This window comes from Paramacrobiotus metropolitanus, unplaced genomic scaffold, assembly GCF_019649055.1.
Source record: "Paramacrobiotus metropolitanus isolate TYO unplaced genomic scaffold, Prichtersi_v1.0 Parri_scaffold0000047, whole genome shotgun sequence".
In the NCBI taxonomy this organism is placed as follows: Eukaryota; Metazoa; Tardigrada; class Eutardigrada; order Parachela; family Macrobiotidae; genus Paramacrobiotus; species Paramacrobiotus metropolitanus.
Genome location: NW_026570267.1, coordinates 1006166 through 1024596, shown reverse-complemented (window position 1 = coordinate 1024596; position 18431 = coordinate 1006166). Strand labels below are relative to the sequence as shown.

The window sequence follows — 18431 nt, the reverse complement described above, 5'->3', positions numbered from 1 at the left end:
CAAAATTTAATTGATTTATTAAAAATTTCCGACAGTTTCTAGAACTGTTTTTTAATTTTATCATGATCCGAATTTCTCTCCTGCATCACTTGAATCCAAGATTGCCAACAAGTAAGCGTTTTTTGACTAGTTAGACCAGAAAACTCGAACGCCACATGCTTCAGAATGCGTCCCGACCCGTCTACCGTGGTCCCCTTCCGTTCGCCCAAAATTTGTTTAAAAATCGAGGTCATCCCTTAGGAAATCGGTGACAAGGCAAGACTGTTTAACATCCAATACTGTCTTGGGATGTATATCATCTGATTCTTACCGAGCCCCTGGGAGGTCAGAATTGCGACTTAGAAATTAGCACTGCCAAAATGGGGGAAGACGCCCATCTAGCGATCCCCACACAAGCGAGGAATGTCATCCCTAATCATCTTTGGCAGAATATGATTACGGACACATGTGGCATTAGTTTAACGTTTGCTGTCGACCTGGTGAACGCGACTCATTCCGTTCCAGCGGATTCCCGTTGGGCACATCATTTTTGTTGACAAACGCTTTGTTGATTTTTTCTTCCGTGCGTCGGTGGTTCACAGTAAATCAGCAATGTGATGTGTATCCCTTTTCACTTTAAAATCGTTTAGAATGATCCCCTCCGAACATTTTTTAACGATCATTCAAGCACCTAAAGGTTACCGGTATTTACGAAAAAATGTTTTCCGCTCGTACCGTATAGCATTGTAAAAGCCTGACAATCTCCAACAAAAATTCTTTATAAATGGAATAATGGTTCTATTGCGTTGGTTCTCTTCTCCAGCGCTTACTCAATTTATTTTCAGCTTGAAAAAACTAATTTTATGAGTAGGAAGTGTTTTCCTGTTTTTCTGATAAGATGATTATACTGACCGAAAACGCGCCACCAGACATCTTCCTTCGGACCTAGTTTTTGACGTCAGTTTCAAAGCCATCGGTCAGAAACTAGCTTTAGTAGACGCAGAATTAAATTCTGTACTAGAAACGAACAATTTAACTGGAGTATGTGAACTTTTTCTAATTTTTAAAAATGAATTTTCGTGATGGTGACAACTTGGCGTGTGCACCCTGTATTTGGCTGTATATAAGGTGGAGGTCTATCGTGCATAACACTAACCAGACGTTTTATGATGTTGCAGAAAAACGATACTACGGGTACGCATTCCCTTGGCTCCGACTGGAAGATCTGGCTTTTTTGGTCTACTATGTGGATGGCACTTTCTATGATTTGGCTGATTTCTGTAGTCCAGGTGGTTGTGTTGATAAAGATCCAACAATGGCGTCCGGGAACAGGAAAAGCGAAATTTCGCGAGATCATCGTGTCACTGACTGCAGAATACCGGTCGCTTGAGGGAATAGTCGCGATGAATTGCATCGGGTTGATTTTGGCCATGGTATGGAGTATTTTAACCTGGAAGGAGTATTTGAATGGATATCCGACCGCGCCAAGATTGGATGTCGACCCAATCATTGGTCTGCTTATCACGCCCTGGACCGTTTTGGCTGTTGCGATTATTTTTAATGCATATTCTTTCTGCTCGAAAACGTCTCGTTTGACAAAAACCCGCTAGGTCAGACAGCGCTAGAATCTTCTTTGTTGATATAATCTATCTTGATTGTGTACTGAGTATGCGCGCGAGTAGTGAACGTGAAATTTTGAACGCTACTCATAGCCTTTGGGGGATATTACAAATACGTTCGCAGAAACCACGATGTATTTGATGATCCCTTTTTATATCGCTTCGTAATGGTCGATCACATTTTCTAGATACACACAGTCTCACAGTCCCACACTATCAAATTCGATCGTGAAACCTTTCGTTTTCCTTCCACCTTGTTTCGTTACCGTTTTCCTTACTTCTTGCTCTCCTCCGCCCCGTGCTCCACTGCTGGTTTATGATTACCCATAACATGGGTAGGCCCACTCGCTGCACCTCAAAGTGCACTGTCACGTTAAAGTGTGATTTTAGTTTAAACAAACCAGCCAACAGATTCGAATTTGAAAGTGTTCCTTAAGTTGAAGAAAGTTCTTTAAGTTCTCTTGGTTTCTTAAGATGCAGAGCAACCATAACTTTGCACGACACTAACAAACTGAAAACAAAACACACTTTAAGGTGTGCAGCAAGCGGGCATAATGAAGGTTAATTTTATTTCGTTTTAAGGTGCTCAACAGTGACACTAAAAATGTTTTACGAACATCGTTCGTTAATGGTCCGATTAATGGTTCGATTTTCATATGTAGTTTCTGCATTCGTAATAAACTGTCCTAGCGTTCACAAGGGGACTGCTTTTTGAGGTTGCAATCTGTTGGTCGGTATGTTCTTTTCTATTGAGAAGCCACAATCTTATGTTGGTCGGTATGTTCTTTTCTATTGAGAAGCCACAATCTTGTGTTTGTTCGTTGTCGGCATGGTTGTAGTCTGTAGATGTGCGAAATTGAAATTGTTGTAAAATATCAAGAATTGCTTCACCTGTCCGTTGTGTAGTATGTCATGTTTATATGTCATGTTACTCATGTGGTATGTCATGTTCATCGTCTTAACAAATTAAAATAGTGTAAATTAATAGTGTTTGACCAGACTGACTATTTTCTGGTTTCTGGTTCCGATATAATCAGTATTAACCGGGACATCTTGTACGCTCTCGCCACAACTTTTCACAACCGTAACATTCATGACCGACAGCAATATTTCGAATTCGTAGCCGATACTGGCAACTATAGTCATTGCAAACTTCAGGGAAATAGATGCAATACATACTTAAACGAAAACAGTGTTATTCTTTATAATTTTTGCGTATTAACATGATCAACACATTTACAGTTTTTCCGTATTAACATGACGCATACAGAGAATTAATATCGAGTAGCAAATTGAACAGCACCCGTACTATTAATTCCCTTAAATGTTAGGAACGGAAAAATAATAGCGGGACCGACAAAAACCATCCATATCGAAAAAGAAAAATACGATAAAAATGTAAAGTTGTGATATTTCGAAACTGTAAAGTCCCTTTTTACATAAGCACCTGTGACTTCTCGATGATCTAAACACGCTACAGTATATGAAAAGATATGAGCAGTGTGATGAAGAGAGTGATATAAATGCAGTTGTGGAGCATTTTGTAAATGATCTCTCAGCAGTGGTTGACAGATGTTTCCCTGAGCGCACCCGCCGTATGAAACGTGCATCTCCACCGTGGATGAATGACGACATAAAAACTTTGATAAAAATTAAGGACGAAATGTATGACCAGAAATGCAAGTCACGTGGGACACCGACATATGATCAGCAGGCTCGGGAGTATAAACGTGTGAAGCTGCAAGTTACCGCGGCCATATTGAATGCTAAAGAAGAATTTTTCAAAGAAAATCAGCGCAGAAGTGATGTTATATGGAAAGAAATTGGCAGAACACTGAAAAAAGATCCGAGTCCGAGTGCAATTGCAGTTGATTTGAATGGGATTAATCGCCATTTCGTGACGATGGGCCAACACGGAATTCCACATGATCCCCCAGAGCAACCGCCTCCGGGGGACGAAAGTAACGCTTTGTTTTCTAGGTTCGCGCATGTTGAAACGGCAGTGGTGGCAGGAATACTGCATCGAATGGCATCCAAAAAGAAAAGCCCCGGGCCAAATGGGATGCCACCGAAACTACTGCAGAAGATCGCGCCATTAATCGCCCCAGTGCTAACGCAGATGGTAAATCGGTCGCTAAACGACGGAGTGTTCCCTTCTGTCTTCAAAAAAGCAGAAGTTTTCGCATTACCGAAATGTAATTCCCCCCAGTAGTGTGTTGATGATTTCCGTCCGATATCGTTGCTTTGCAATTTCTCGAAAGTATTCGAGAAATGTGTGCAGCTGCAGTTGGTGCGCTTTCTGAAAGAGCGCGACATCCTTTCCCCGAATCAGTCTGGATTCCGAGACGGCCATTCCTGCGAAACGCTATTACTAAAAACTACGGAAAAGTGGAAAAAGGCATTGGACAGTAGAAGTGTGACGGCAATGTGTTTTTTAGATCTTAAAAAAGCCTTCGACAGTGTAAGCCATTCGCGACTGCTAAAAAAGATGAAGCAAATTGGAGCTGGAGATATCGTGGTGAAGTGGCTGCACAGCTACCTCACCGGAAGAGTACAGCGGGTGCGAGATGGTAAACGAGTGTCTGACTGGCTACCGTTAACATCTGGTGTACCACAAGGGACTGTGCTGGGACCGATTCTTTTCACTATATACATTAATGACGTGCTGACGTTGGGAGCAGGCGATTGCGATGTCGACTGCTTTGCAGATGACACGATCGTTCATGCAAATGGACGAACGAAAAGCATTGCGGCCGCGAAACTGAACAGTGGACTAGTGCGCGTCGGCCAAGCACTGGAAGAAAATTTGTTGCAGGTAAACCCAAAGAAATGCCAAGCGATGTATTTATGTTCTGACCGAAATACAGAACCGGATCCGGAAGTTGTCATTAACGGGTCGGTAATTGGCATTGCGAAATGTGTACGGTATCTTGGTGTTGAAATTGATAATCACCTGAAGTGGAACGAGCAGTTCAGAAAGGTACAACGGAAAGGGAATTTTGGCATTGCCATGATTAAACGGGCACAACAAGGGCTCAGCATGTCACAGCGCAAAGGTCTTTATCACGCCTGCTTCGGTTGCCATATCGCACACCAGTCGCCGGTATGGTCTGCAGCGTCTTTGACTGAGCGCGACAAGCTAGCCGGACTACAACGTAAAGCTCTGAAAACCATCACTGATTACAAGATGCCGGTTACTCCGGAACTGTATCAGAAGTTGGGTATTCCTCACATATTCGACCGATGGCGTCAGAGCGATGCGGTGTGGCTGTTCAAGTTCTGGAACAAAGATCAGTTCCCGCTTCCGGCCTACCTCCTGGACATGATCCAAGTAAAAGATAACACCACGCGCTACAACTTGCGGAAGCCGGCCCGGATCAATGTTACGCGGGCAAAGAAAGTTATCGGAGGGTGGACTATGGAAATGCGGCTAAAGCGTCTTCTTGATAAAATTCTTGCTGTTAATCCTAAAATTCTCGAAGCAAGTTCTGTACCTTCTTTCAAATTTCTACTCAGATCTGTTAAACTCTCCTAAATGTTTTTGTTAGCAGAAAATTGTTTTTGTTCGACCAGACTTGAAGTCCCTTCGGGGTTGTCTGCTCTTGTGCCGTAATAATAATAATAATAATATCAAGTAGGCATTGATTATGTATCATTTCTCAGCAGACTCCCGATACCTTTTTCGTTGTGCTTTGTTTTAAGTGCTTTTATTTCTTAAAATAGCTGCGGTATGTGCAGTGGAAAATGCACCAGTTCGGGCATGCATGGGTGCCGGCCCCTGCTGACATCTCAAAAATCTTTAAAAAAATCTTTCTCAACTCTGAGATTACTGCCGGTGTACATATTGTGCAAGGAAAAGTTCAGGTGGAGATTTCAGGGCGTCAGGGTCAGCCGAGCAGGCTTGGATCCTCCTCCCATATGGATTTAGTTTGTACAAAATATTCTCCAAGCTCTTCACAAGAGCGTCATGGTCCAGTCCCAAAGCCGTGATCCCCATTCGGGATGGGTGATAATAGTGATAATAGGATGGGAGACAGGTTAAGTGAAAACTGTTTTTTTCGATATTCTCAGCCGGGCATATACGAGGCCAAGAGTGTTTCCCGATGAGCCACCTGCAGATAATATTCAAAAGTTATTTTGATTTCCCTAGTTCAGTCGCTGCTCAGTGCTCAGTAAGATAATAATCTGCGATATCAAATCCATATCTAAACACAAAAAATTATTGATATGAACTAGACTACTTTAATACTAGAAACAGCAATATTATGCGCGGACTTTAAGGTAAGAACTCGTATTCAATATTAGACCTAACATCAACCATACCCCGCGCAAATTGCGCGGAATAAATACCGCGGCAATATGTGGCCGGTCAGCGGCTGCCCCCTCCGAAAAATTTGGTTTTTTGCTTGAAGACAGGGTAGGCAGAGAGACTTAAAATAGTTTCACCGGCAATGGTCCAGTGGGTGACCAAAACCAATTTTAATTTTTAAAGGAAATCGTGGGCGCAACCATTAACCATTATTAAAGGTTCAGTGGGCGCAACCAGAAACCATTTTTGAGGATGCAGCTGCAGCCGGAAGTAACCTTATGTATCTTAACCCTTGCTACACTATAACGCAGCATAGATAAGTAATTTAATATTACTTTAAATACTGCTGCCAGCTGCAGCTGTGCAGATATATCTGCAGTCTGCAGATATATCTATATAGATATCTGTACAGCATGTACCTTTTTCATTTAGGCGATTTTTTGTTTCGAAGGTGTTCGACGCTGAAGTTGAAAGCGTAATGTTTTGACTATTATAAAAATCGCGGCAGAAGCGCAGTAGTGGAAATGTGTGTCATCTTTATCGCTATAAATAAAGATCCAGCTAAAAATCCGTATCGCATTTGCTTGGCTTCGAACCGCGACGAATATTTCGCCAGACCGTCACTGCGCATACACCGATGGGATGAACCGTACGGAACTATTATTGGCGGAAGAGATGGACAGCACGGTGGGACGTGGCTAGCGATCAACACTGATAACGGACGGATAGGCGTCCTACTAAATCTTCGCGACAGAGATATGCTGTCTGTTCAGAATACCGAGAAAACCAGTCGGGGAACCCTTGTGCCTAGTTATCTGACATCATCATTAAGCACTGAAGATTTCATCGAGAACTTGAAAATGACTGCACACTGTTATGATCCTTTTATCCTTATTATGCTGGAAGCGGTTACAGACGGTAACTACGACGGATACTGTTTTTCCAACAATAAATCCTACGTGAAGAAATTCGCCTGGGACGAGCAGCAGTCCGAAGTTTTTGCTGGCTTTGGGAATTCCCATCCCGATAATCCGTATCTCAAGGTGAAAAACGGGCTTGGTCAGTTTATAAATATTGTCAACACAACGCCGGCCACAACGGTGCCCCTTGTCCAGCCCATCGGGGACCGTTTTACTGATGCGCTGTTGAAATTTCTTTCCTGCACGGATCGTCATTTTCCGGATGAAACGCTAGTCGCATGCTTTCCCGTTGGCTTCCCGGACGAGTTCCTGGCGGCGTTGAGTTCCCTGAATGTTCAGGCGTATGAGAAAGGTTACGGCACGCGGGCGCAGACGCTGTTGTTAGTGGATTTTGAGCGAAATTGTTTCATGTTAGAGAAAGAAATTATTCCTGTTATCAGCGAGTTGGAAACTAGTGACGTTTCTCACGTTGGAGAGCGTACGACAGAATCGTCTGCCATAGTGTCGATGAATGTTGCTCTTAATTGCTCCTCCAGCAATCTTGGTAGCGCTGGGACTGCTGACGTGAAAATTTCTGAACCTTTATAGTTTATAGCTATTGTTACACCTTAGCCGTTTGTGATACAATTATGTGATTACCGAGAAAAATTATTAAAGACACAAATACTTTGTACTGCTTAAAATAAAAGTGGAACCTTCAACTAGTTACTACATACTAATTTCTATCTCTTTTGTAAGTATTTGTTAAGCACACCCATTCACCCTTCCAGAGAAAATTCAAACGTCTTGGAAGTTTCACCGCGGTGTTGCCGCAGCATTAATTTTGCTGGCATAAGTACAAGTGTGTACTTGTACAATACGCCTTGACCAGCTTCCGCTAGCTGCAGTGCGAACCGGGCAACCAGTATAATTTATCTGCATTCTGCCATAAAAATAAGCTGAAAGTTACTTACACTAACCAGTGAAAGGAGTTCGAGGTGAGGTACTTCAGCTCATTTGTGGTTAGAATTTATTTCATGATCAGTTTCATGATCAGTGAAATTCACCGCCAACTCACCCTCAGTGGTCACTGGTACGTCACCCGTCATTCGTGGCCGTATTTCAATGAACTTGATTCGATTGACCTTACAATTGTTAGCTACTATTGTTTACTTGATTCGATCGACCCCTGGCTAGTTACTATAGTAAGTATCATTCCGGGGTCCCGATTCCATAGTACGCAACGTCCGGTTCATATCTTATAAACAAAAACATGCACATACGCCGCCGCCGCATAGCATATGACATTGTTATACTTAAACTTTGGCTTTTGGTATTTACGTGGAACCCACGGTTTTGAAAAAACTAGAAAGGTCAGCACTGCCAGTGGATATGACAAACTGAAAGCTGAACACTTTTTGCGCCAGACTCCACAGAATCATTATTTAGATTCGTAATTACGTATAACGGCGGAATACCGGTGTAATACTTGTTTTAATTAATGCGGTTTCCTCTCTTGGAATATTTAGCTACTCGGGTAGTGCCATGGTTGGGAATGAAGGCATCTATTTTCTTCTATGCTGCCATTACGAATCATTGTTACTGAATACTTAAGAAAAACTGATGAGCAAAAGTAATCTAATTTAAAAAAGCTCCTACAATCCTAGGTGGTACTCACCACAGAAGCAGCTCGAGCTCAGTAACTCGAGTTCTGTGCCGCCCGTTTTGGCAGAAACTTTTACACGGGATGCTAGCAAACAGTGGCCGACTAGTGACGGAACTATAGCTATCCTTTTTGTTCCTCCACAAACTAAAGTTGTAATGCAAATCTTCCTTCACCATTCTCAATGTTCATTGCACGAGATGCTCCAGGGCTCAAGCCAGGCAGGGAAGAAGAAGTCGTCCAGAACGGGGAAGGTGCTCCCGGTCCGGGAGCACTGCTAATTGTAACAAACAAAGAAGCTGCTTCCCAATCGAAAAACCCAGTAATTCCTTCTGAAAAATGATTGTCCGAAACCACTGACATGTTTTCGAGAGATTATGGCGAAAACCCAAATTTTAGGATAATTTTGAATAAAGGGGATCCAGTTCCTAAAGCATTTCCCTCATTGTCAGAATCCAACGAGGCAACGCCGCTTCCGTACTCGGAACAATGGAAGGAGCGGCAGCGTTAAAACTTTTATGGTTATAATAATTGTTTTTGACCCGTAATGTACCCCATTGTATGAAATAAACATCAAATTTTCCTGTAGCTGAACTGGTCATTTTTTGCCAACAAGTGTGGCATAAACTTAAATTTTTCCTGTCTTCAGGATGATGAAATCTTGACTCCGTCGAATTCAAAGTAAGTATGAACTGTATGATTGAATGTTGTGGCTGTCTGCAAAAACTGTTAAAAAGTAAAGTTGCTTGCGACGGCTAGGCAGAAATTTTCCAAAAAGTGTCCACACTTGGCTGAATAACCATCTATGATTCACTGACCTTTGATTAAAGAGCGCAATTTCGAGAGATTATGGCGCAAACCCAAATTTTAGGATAATTTTGAATAAAGTGGTCCAGTTCCTATAGCATTATAGCTGAACTGGTCAACGGTCACAACTTAAGTTGTCCCCTCGATTTACTGAACAACCTGCTGTGGTTTTTGTGCATATTCGAGTATTCATAGTAATTTCTGGCTAACAAAACGTTGTCATGTGCTCTGAAAAATTTAGCAATTCTTATACGAGTAATGAAAGTAAGACTATTATTCTTATGCGAGTAATTCTTATACAAGTAAGACTATTATAGCGCGCGTAGCATATGCTAGAGTAGTATTCTGGATGTAGTTACATGACTTATCTAATGTAGTTGGTAAAATTCTCGATATAGTTACATCCAATTAGCATAAAGATTTCTTTCTTTGATAAATTAGATTTTAAATAGGTACGGATGGGCCTCGCTTATAAATATCTGAGAGTCCCAGGTATTACAGATCATGCAGTCTGAATCGACTTTATAAATTAAAACTCCGGATTCTTGTATTTGTAGGTTTGCTACAACTACGACTTTGAGTTATAAACTTATGTACTTTTTCCCTTTCACGTTTGTGTATCGCGATAGCGTTATGTTATGATTAATTTCTTCTGTGAACATAAATTTGCATATATAGGGAAGCTAGCGCTTTTTCGGTCATAATTGACAAACCATTCACGCCGGAAATAATTACAGAAATAATTACATTTATGCAGTTATCCATTATTAAAATCGATTATTCACAACTGGCCAATGGCCATTCTTCCGGCGCTTTGTAACTGCGCGTTGATGATATGAACTTGCATATACTGTAATTATGCTACACGCTCATACACATGTGTAAAACCACTGCAGAACTACAGTTGTATTATTTTACTACCTACGGAAAGCTACAGCGTTATAATTTATGAATTATGTATATATATTTATGTAGGTACGATGCCTGCGTAATACAGTAATGCACGCCCCGTGAAAGCATTCGCAGTTTTTAACTGCAGCACCAGTTAACACGATCACAGTTTATAATATTAGCCTCTTTTAGGAAATCATTAATTATCGCTTTATTGATTGCAGCACCTACACTTACAGTTCCTTAAGTCTGTATTTCTGGTCAATCAGGAAAATAAGCTGTTCCGCAAATTTTTTTAAAATGAGCGAAGCATAAAACCGTTATTATTACTTATTTATTTATTTTGTATAATTCTGGTAGCAATTTGCAATCTGAAAACAAACTACGTATGATATTAGAATTAGTGCAGAATTGCTGTGTTCTTGTCCTCGTCTGCAACAGATTTGATTTGGCACATGGCGGTATTAAATATTGCATACGTATTAGAGTAAATGTCTCTGTAGATTACACGTATTAAATGTTGTTCACAGTAAATAGTAGGTTGTCCTATTTGTGCGGCCTACGGTGTAAAAGTACCAACAATTTCACCAGATTTGCAAAAGAAAATCATTTGACTTATCATTCATCAACAGTTATTGCGTACATTGAACTCGATACAGTACACGAATGATTAGCTGAGCCAGGCCCGTACGTATACGTTCTGTCAAAAATGATTATGATGATCCCACCTGACCTACCGTATGACTAAAATTTCAGTTTGTTGGGAAATGACTAATAATTTAACGAGCCTCCTATGACGCACCTGGGTTGGGTTTTTGTTGGTGCGCCACTGATCGTTCGTCTACCGGCACGGGCAATCTAATTCGCCAAAATTTTCTACTAATTCTTGCGCGTAATCACGATATCGCGCCGTCGAACGTACTACTTGGCGCGTACTGTACAATACGTCCGGAAACACTCTGAATGCTGTAAAACGTTGGCTACCAGCCATACATACACTTCAGTTTGCGTAAGCCAAAAACGTATTGATAGACGCTTCCTTAACGTTCCGCAATCCGCTATTTCTGCATTTGTCTGCGAAACTGTGTTTCAGGATCACTTCCTTCGGTCGACATTACAATTTTTTGCCATCCTTGAAAACTGTTTGGAAATTATAATTATTTTGCCGGCGTTCTTTGCGTTATAATCGTGTACGTGCGATATTACTTAAACGCGGCACGGTATGATCATATGCACTCACTGCTATCGGCTATATTTATCGTGACGGCTACGGTTGAACGTTCAGAATTTGCACTTTGCCAGCTCGTTTACTACGTCCAATTCAGGTTTATCAATGGATGTGTGTGAGTGAACTCGGATGGTGTCAACAATACCCTGATCAGCCTGATGCATTATTTTCTATGCCGCTGTACAAGCGCGATTTTATGGATAACCAACTGTAAAGCTTCTATGCTGTTGTGATCAGCGTCTGACGCCGTTTCATGACGATTGAACTGTCGCACGGTTTCTTGTATCTTTATTCAGTGCATGATGCTGCCAGAAGTCGGAAAAAAACACACATCTCCTGCAGCGCACAGTACACAGATACCGACTGACCGTCGACCAGTGCAGCCGGGTATGTCACGCTTCCAGCCATCGGGCGGCGTCTCTCCCCATCATATGCGCTACAATGGTGTCCCCTTGATATCCTATTCCGTGCATAAGAAGAAACGCCGTCCACCAACCGGTGGTTCCGGTCATAAGTCGGGATCCCATTCACACAAACACGCACATCCCAATCTCTGGGATGACTATTATCGGTGTTTGGAATATGTGGGTGAACCACTTATGCTGATTCCGAAGTCCAGCGGCGGCGGCGCACGGATTCCGCATGGATTTTATTATGCTGTACCGGCGTATGCGTCATATCCGGCCGTGCTGAACTATCCCGGTGAATATTTTCATGGAATTACTCAGCATCAACCCGCCGGTCCAGTACACCCGCCACATCATCGTGACTCATTTTCCAGCTGCTCCTCCTCGTCGGATACGGCGAGCAGTGGATCATCTTCACCTGTACATTTCTCCTACTGGGATTCTGCTAATGCTGTGCAAGACACCAGTAAGTAACTGCTTATTGTTAATGTATATAGCGAATTATCGCACATTTAGTTTTCTGCATGCGCCGCAGTCATAATTCGGCATGTCAAAACATTGCTTAATTATTACGAAACAAACTCGAATTTTGCGGGTTACATTCCTGATTCCAGTGAAAGCCGGCTTTTTGACTCGTGGGAACAGTTTTCCGTCAGATCTGTTAATAATTAAGCGGTTTGACATTATTGTAGATATTTATTTTATCAAATCAAAGTAAGTAAATAATTGGGCAACAAATAGGCATGTAGTGTATCCAAGTGCCATTTCTCACTTGTAACCTCGTTTCCTTTGAGCTTGGCGGCCTTTGCTTCGGACAACAAATTCTAAACAGGTCAAATACAAAGATAGCTGACACATGTGCACTTGCGTAAGCCTTAGCGGAAATAAGGTGTTTCACTAGAACTGATGATTCTTCAGCGGTTGTTTTGTACTATAGTGCTCGTACGCATGGTTTTATGAGTATCTGTATCGAAATGATTCACGCTTAAAAGAATTTTATCGTGTTAAATTTAGTGTTTTCCAACCGGAAGCTAAACTTACGGTTGGATAATGTTTTCAACGAATAACGGAATAAGTACATCGAAAAATAATTTTTTGGTTGTTGTTATTTCGAATGCGGGTTTTCCTTATCCCATGGTGATCGCGAAAAGTGCCGGTCGGTATTTCTGGCACACAAGTCATTTCTATGGTAGCTTGTAATCGTAAGATGTTTCGATCGGCGCATACATAACAACTTTGTGAACTATCAGCACGTTTTCATGAGTTCGTTCGGAGTGATTATCTGAGGTGACCGGTGATTTTAGCTTGTAGGCTTTGTTGGTAACGTTGTACGACAAATGTTTGGGTTCAACAAGTCCATTCACTCCGTTGTCAAGCTGGCGCGTTAATTTTCTTGACTACGAGTACAAACTGAACGTTGAACGGGAGTCATTAACATTATAAGTATAATTTATCGTTCACCGAGGTGCAAGTCTGAATTATATTACAAAATGCTTCCGTATTTGTGCGTCGCACAAGTAAAGTTAATTTCTTTGTTGGTACTAATATTTTGGTTTGGGAAACTCATTTAAATGCAACTGTAATTGACAGCTGTAACGGTGGTTAAACCTGTGCCGTTGAAATTAATATGTTTGTGGAGTAATTTGCGTGTACACGACGATTTAATAATGAGTTCGTTACAGTATTATTTTTTTGTTTTGGCGAAAACTGTTTTATTCAAAGTTCCAAGGGCACAAGTATCATTTCCAGGCCAGTTAAGTTGTTTTGGTTGCAGTATGCGCGAAATCAGTGATTGTGATAGCGCAGTGTATTTATAATTACAAAATAAACAAATGCATGCGGTGTGATCAGTTACCGAAGCGCAGCGACCAATGGTCGAAAGCGGTTAACTGTAGTTTCGGTTTTCGGACATCTTGTCTTTAAAGTGTAACGACCGGCAATGTGCGCTATAGAATTGTTGTGTTATTGAACTGTAACGAAATTGGTCTGATTCTTGAAACAGTTTTAGGGGATATGCTGAATCAATCTGAAAACGGTTCCGGCAGACGGTGCCGGCTTTTTAGTGAGTCAGTCCGCGATCGTAAATCCCATGTCGTTAGTAGGAGATCGGACGAGATATTTCGCATTAGTAACACCGCCCCAAGCGTGAATATTTGTTTGTCAACAATAATATCGCTTCCAGAACATTAGGTCAGGCGACTAAGAAGCTGCGAGAAAAGCTATTTATCGCAACACGCACGGGCGTAAATGCGCAGGTGATCTGAATTAGCTGAATCCTGATAGAAATTTTACGTACATGTGCTGGTAAATAGCACAGTAGAATACTGAACTTGCTTCCGGGTCCTTCAACTAGATTAATAACCTCTCGAGTATCGTTGTTGACATATTGTAATTCCTTGATTTTGTGCAAATAATGGATTTGGCTGTGCATAAAATGTAGACGACTACCGGCGTGCAAACGATGACAGATGACAGAATCAAAACTGTGATTCCTGAAACAGTTACTTTACTTTGTTGCAATCACACTTGTCCGTAGATTTTTAAAGCAATTGCTTTCGTAGAACTAATGCGATTTTACATTTTCTGAAGTGTTTGTATTATTTCACTTTGTAAGTATGTATGTCGTGGTCTTGGCACAAATAGAAAATCGGTGACGCTGTGGCCTTGAAAGCACAAAGTGCTGGTACGCTCAACATGCTTGTATCGATTATGTACATCACATGAACGGAGTTTTTTACTGTTGTCTTTTCCTGTGAGACTAAATTTAGAAACGCGCGTGTCCGAATTCAAGCTAATAATATTTTTACACGATGAGCGGCAGCGCGCCGACAAAGATACACTTTACGATTAGTGGTCGCTAGAGGTCACTTGCTGCTGTAACAACTATTAAATGCAACTGGTAACTGACTAGTGCTAATGTGTTGTACTTCGTAATACCCATCGTATGAGATGCGCAGCGGATAAAAAAACTAGAACGAAACTATAGTACCGCAAGGTATTTTCACTTAACAAGTAAGTTATAAAGCTGCCACGAAAACTAGGGTAGGAGTTAACTGCATTACTAATTTGTATGACAGAATAACATAAGTAAAATATTTCTGAAAAACGCACAAGGTTCGGGATTCAAACAAGCATGACGATCGTAGTCCGTAGCTTACTTTGTAGGATAACTGTAATACTACAACAGCACTGACATGGCAAAGTATTTATTAGTATTCTGTAATTTTTCAGATATTCAAACGAATAGTCCGCGACGGGAATGGATATACAAATCACAAGAGAATATTGTGCCGGAAATAAGTCTTGGTAAGAGTTATTTTTATATTTCAAGGACGCTTCATATTCTGGGATTATTTATAGCAAGCACATATCATGTGCTAGCAGTAACACTCGTATCCATATGGTGCATATTTTCAGTTCCGACAGCGGTTGCTCACGTTTAAGTTATTTAGTTTAATGGCGATAATGAGGTCGATGAGCTTAGCGCTACCTCGTGATGGTAGTATTAATAACTTGGCACAGAAAACATAATATTGCAACGTACGACATCGTTTGTTGTTGCGGTACCGCCATTCTGCAGTAACGTCGAGCAAGTTTACTAAACAAACGAAAGTGAATAAGAGCCTCTGTGTAATTAATCATACACAAATAATTAGCCGCAGGAAGTGAAAGCAAAATGTTGACCAAGGGGATTTTCTCACATCCAGGTGTGACCTTGCGGGTCATGAGCTACAACATTCTGGCGGATCAGTACGCATCCAAAAAAATGTACTCATATTGCCCGGCCTGGGCCCTGGCATGGAGTTACCGGAAAGAAAAAATTCGAGAGGACATTGAACTGCACGCACCTGATGTCGCTTGCCTTCAGGTACAATTCACCGCGTTGTACTGGCCCGGTTGGTCAGCGTACCACAACATAACCTAATACTCGTATCCTCATGCGCACTACAAATGAATGCTGAATTAGTAGCTGTACAAACCTTGTCAGATATATATTAATGCTTACTTTGCGACAAAATTGTTAACGTACGGAACACTTGTATATGTGTGTTAAAAGTAATACTCGCACTGTCGTATTTTGAAAAAAAACTGCAGTTTTAATTTTCTGATTTAATTTGCAAAGTAGTAAGAAAGGGAATGGTGAAATTTATTTATTTGCCTCCAACAGTTACTTATATATGAAGATGTCCATGTAAATACCGCTTTTCGCTCGCATTGAACATAATATGTTGTGGTAGACGTTTGAAGTTGTTTGTATTGATAGGAAGTGGCTATGGGAGAATTCTATCAATATTTTCTCGACACTCTACGGATGCAAGGCTACAATGGCATTTTTTCACCTAAATCGCGTGCCAACACCATGGACACAAAGAATCGTCAGAGTGTTGATGGATGTGCTGTTATTTTTCGCAATGATCGCTTTGAACTGGTTCATCAGGTACAGGCGCATAGACATAATACTGTAGCCGGACAATTGCATTTATTTGATTTTCGTTCATAAACTTTTATCGTGTCGAAAGTTCGTTCGCTCTTTGATGGGTTACCGTTGCCGACACACTTTCACGCGACGACATAAGAAATAGTCTGCAATAAAATGGGTGTTTTTGCTGTTTTGCAGCACCTGGTCGAATTCAATCAGCTGGCCATCAAAAATGTTCAGTTATCCAAGAACGCCGACGGATCAGATGATATGATCAACCGTGTTATGACGAAGGATAACATTGCCCTTTGTGCCCTGTTACGCGTCACCGAAGCAGCAGTTCCCAGCTATATTCTCGTGGTCAACGCCCATATTCACTGGGACCCGGAGTGCTGTGACGTCAAACTGATACAAACTATGCTGCTCATGTGTGAAGTGGAGAAGTTGTTGCGTCAAATGAAAAGCGATTTTAATGTGGAAAATATTCCAATGATCTTTTTGCGGAGATCTTAATTCTTTGCCTGACTCAGGTAAAAACAAAGCATTCCGCCAACAAACATACCGAAAATTGGGAATTTTGTGATTGTGAAGTTTTGTCTTTTCGCTTCTTTGATAGTCATAAAAATAATTTCAATTTGCAGGAGTAATTGAATTTTTGGAGAATGGTCGAATTTCTGTAGACCATCAGGACTTCAAAGATCTGCCGTATCGCGCTTGTTTACAGGTAAATAAATATTTGCAGCGAGTTGAATAATTTAGTGAATAATTAAGGATATCGGAATGAGCATTTCATATTGTTTTTAATTATAAACTGTAAGCACTTATTGTGATAGTGATAATCGGCATCCCCAAAGGAAACGTAATTGTAAACAGAATTCGCAGCAATATTTATTTATGAAAATGATTGCAGAAACTGAGCAGCCAAGGACGCTTGACTCCTGAAGGACATTTCACCCATCCATTCGCCTTTACATCCGTTTACAACCAAGAAATGCCCTTCACGAATTTCACGTGCGTCAGCAGATTTCCTCTCAAATGTCGTTGTGTTTCTTTTACGGCCAATGTTATTGACCTTTACATTTTTTGAACTACAGGCCGGAATTTAATGGAGTCATTGACTATGTGTTCGTCAGTAAGGACTTCCATACGCTCAGCGTACTGGGCGCCATTGAGAACACGTGGATAGATGAGAACAAGCCGGTCGGATTTCCGTGTCATCAAGTGCCATCCGATCATTTGCCCCTCGTGTGCGAAGTGGAATTACGCATGTAATCTACTCGAGTCAGCTGGACATTCGGCCGTTTCCGGTTACGACATCAGACGTTTATGACCGTCACTGTGTTCAACCTCGTGCGCCTTTGAATAGGAGAACTGCAGAAAACAATTGGCCTTCTGTGCATTATATGGATTGTTTAAGCCTTTACGGGAATGCGGATATATTGTTATGCATTACAGCGAGTTCAGCACGGTGTCAATAATTCCTACGTTTTTTTGCCTGTGGCTTTTTTTGTTGATGGATTGTCTATACAATGTCCCGGTTTTTTATGCAGACTATGGTGGCGGGATTTTTAAAACTTCATTTTGTAAAGCTATCTTTTGGGGTGGTTTTGATAGCGTACAATCGTGCTGATGCAGCCGATGTGCAATACTTAATAAGGGCTTTGTTATAATAATTTTGTATCTTTTAGCACACAGCGTTGGGAATGTTGGGCCTTATGGTGGTTGTGGTATCTTTCATGAAATTTGGTGCAAGCTGTAATTTTGTTTATATTTTAAACGTTTAAAGATGTCTAATTTCTGAATTAAAGAATATGCGACTGTTGTGATCTTATTAGGTGATAGGACCATGCGAATTTTTTGTTACCACTTATTATTGTTGAATTTCGTTACCAGTTTATGCTCACACCAGAAATGACCTTTACCAACTTCAGACAAACCTATTAACAGTGTGGAAGTGAAAACGTCTAGTCAATTGCGGTACTAATGTTTGTCTTCGACACACTTGTGCAGACAGTCCAGAATTGTGATGGTGTACTTGTTAGTTATTACCATCTTTTCGGGACATGCACCCTCCATATTCAATTCGGCACAACTGGGTGAACGAAAGATTTCGAAAAGAACACCAGATTTTACTCTTCTGGTTGATGTTTGTGCCGGGTTTTTTTCGTGCATTTGATGGCCATCATAGCCTGACTTGTGAGTTTGGTTT

At 41.2% G+C, this 18431-nt stretch overlaps 2 protein-coding genes across 2 annotated transcripts; both read left to right on the top strand.

Annotated features, from left to right (window-relative positions):
* Nucleotides 1-6221: 6221 nt before the first annotated feature.
* On the top strand, nucleotides 6222-7500 carry LOC129591630 (transport and Golgi organization protein 2-like). Its single transcript, XM_055487361.1, has one exon. It carries the CDS (start codon nucleotides 6432-6434, stop codon nucleotides 7413-7415), a length of 984 nt encoding a protein of 327 aa, XP_055343336.1. The 5' UTR covers nucleotides 6222-6431; the 3' UTR covers nucleotides 7416-7500.
* Nucleotides 7501-11128: 3628 nt separating this feature from the next.
* On the top strand, nucleotides 11129-18041 carry LOC129591566 (CCR4-NOT transcription complex subunit 6-like). Its single transcript, XM_055487247.1, is given in 9 exon segments — nucleotides 11129-12268; nucleotides 15034-15108; nucleotides 15510-15670; nucleotides 16067-16240; nucleotides 16421-16717; nucleotides 16719-16752; nucleotides 16864-16946; nucleotides 17133-17233; nucleotides 17317-18041. Coding segments are annotated over 9 exon segments (1677 nt in total). The 5' UTR covers nucleotides 11129-11694; the 3' UTR covers nucleotides 17495-18041.
* The last annotated feature ends 390 nt before the right edge of the window (nucleotides 18042-18431 follow it).

What these genes read in the sequence shown, in the direction of transcription:
- LOC129591630 (XM_055487361.1), top strand. Translation starts at nt 6,432, where the DNA reads ATGTGTGTCATCTTTATCGCTATAAATAAAGATCCAGCTAAAAATCCG.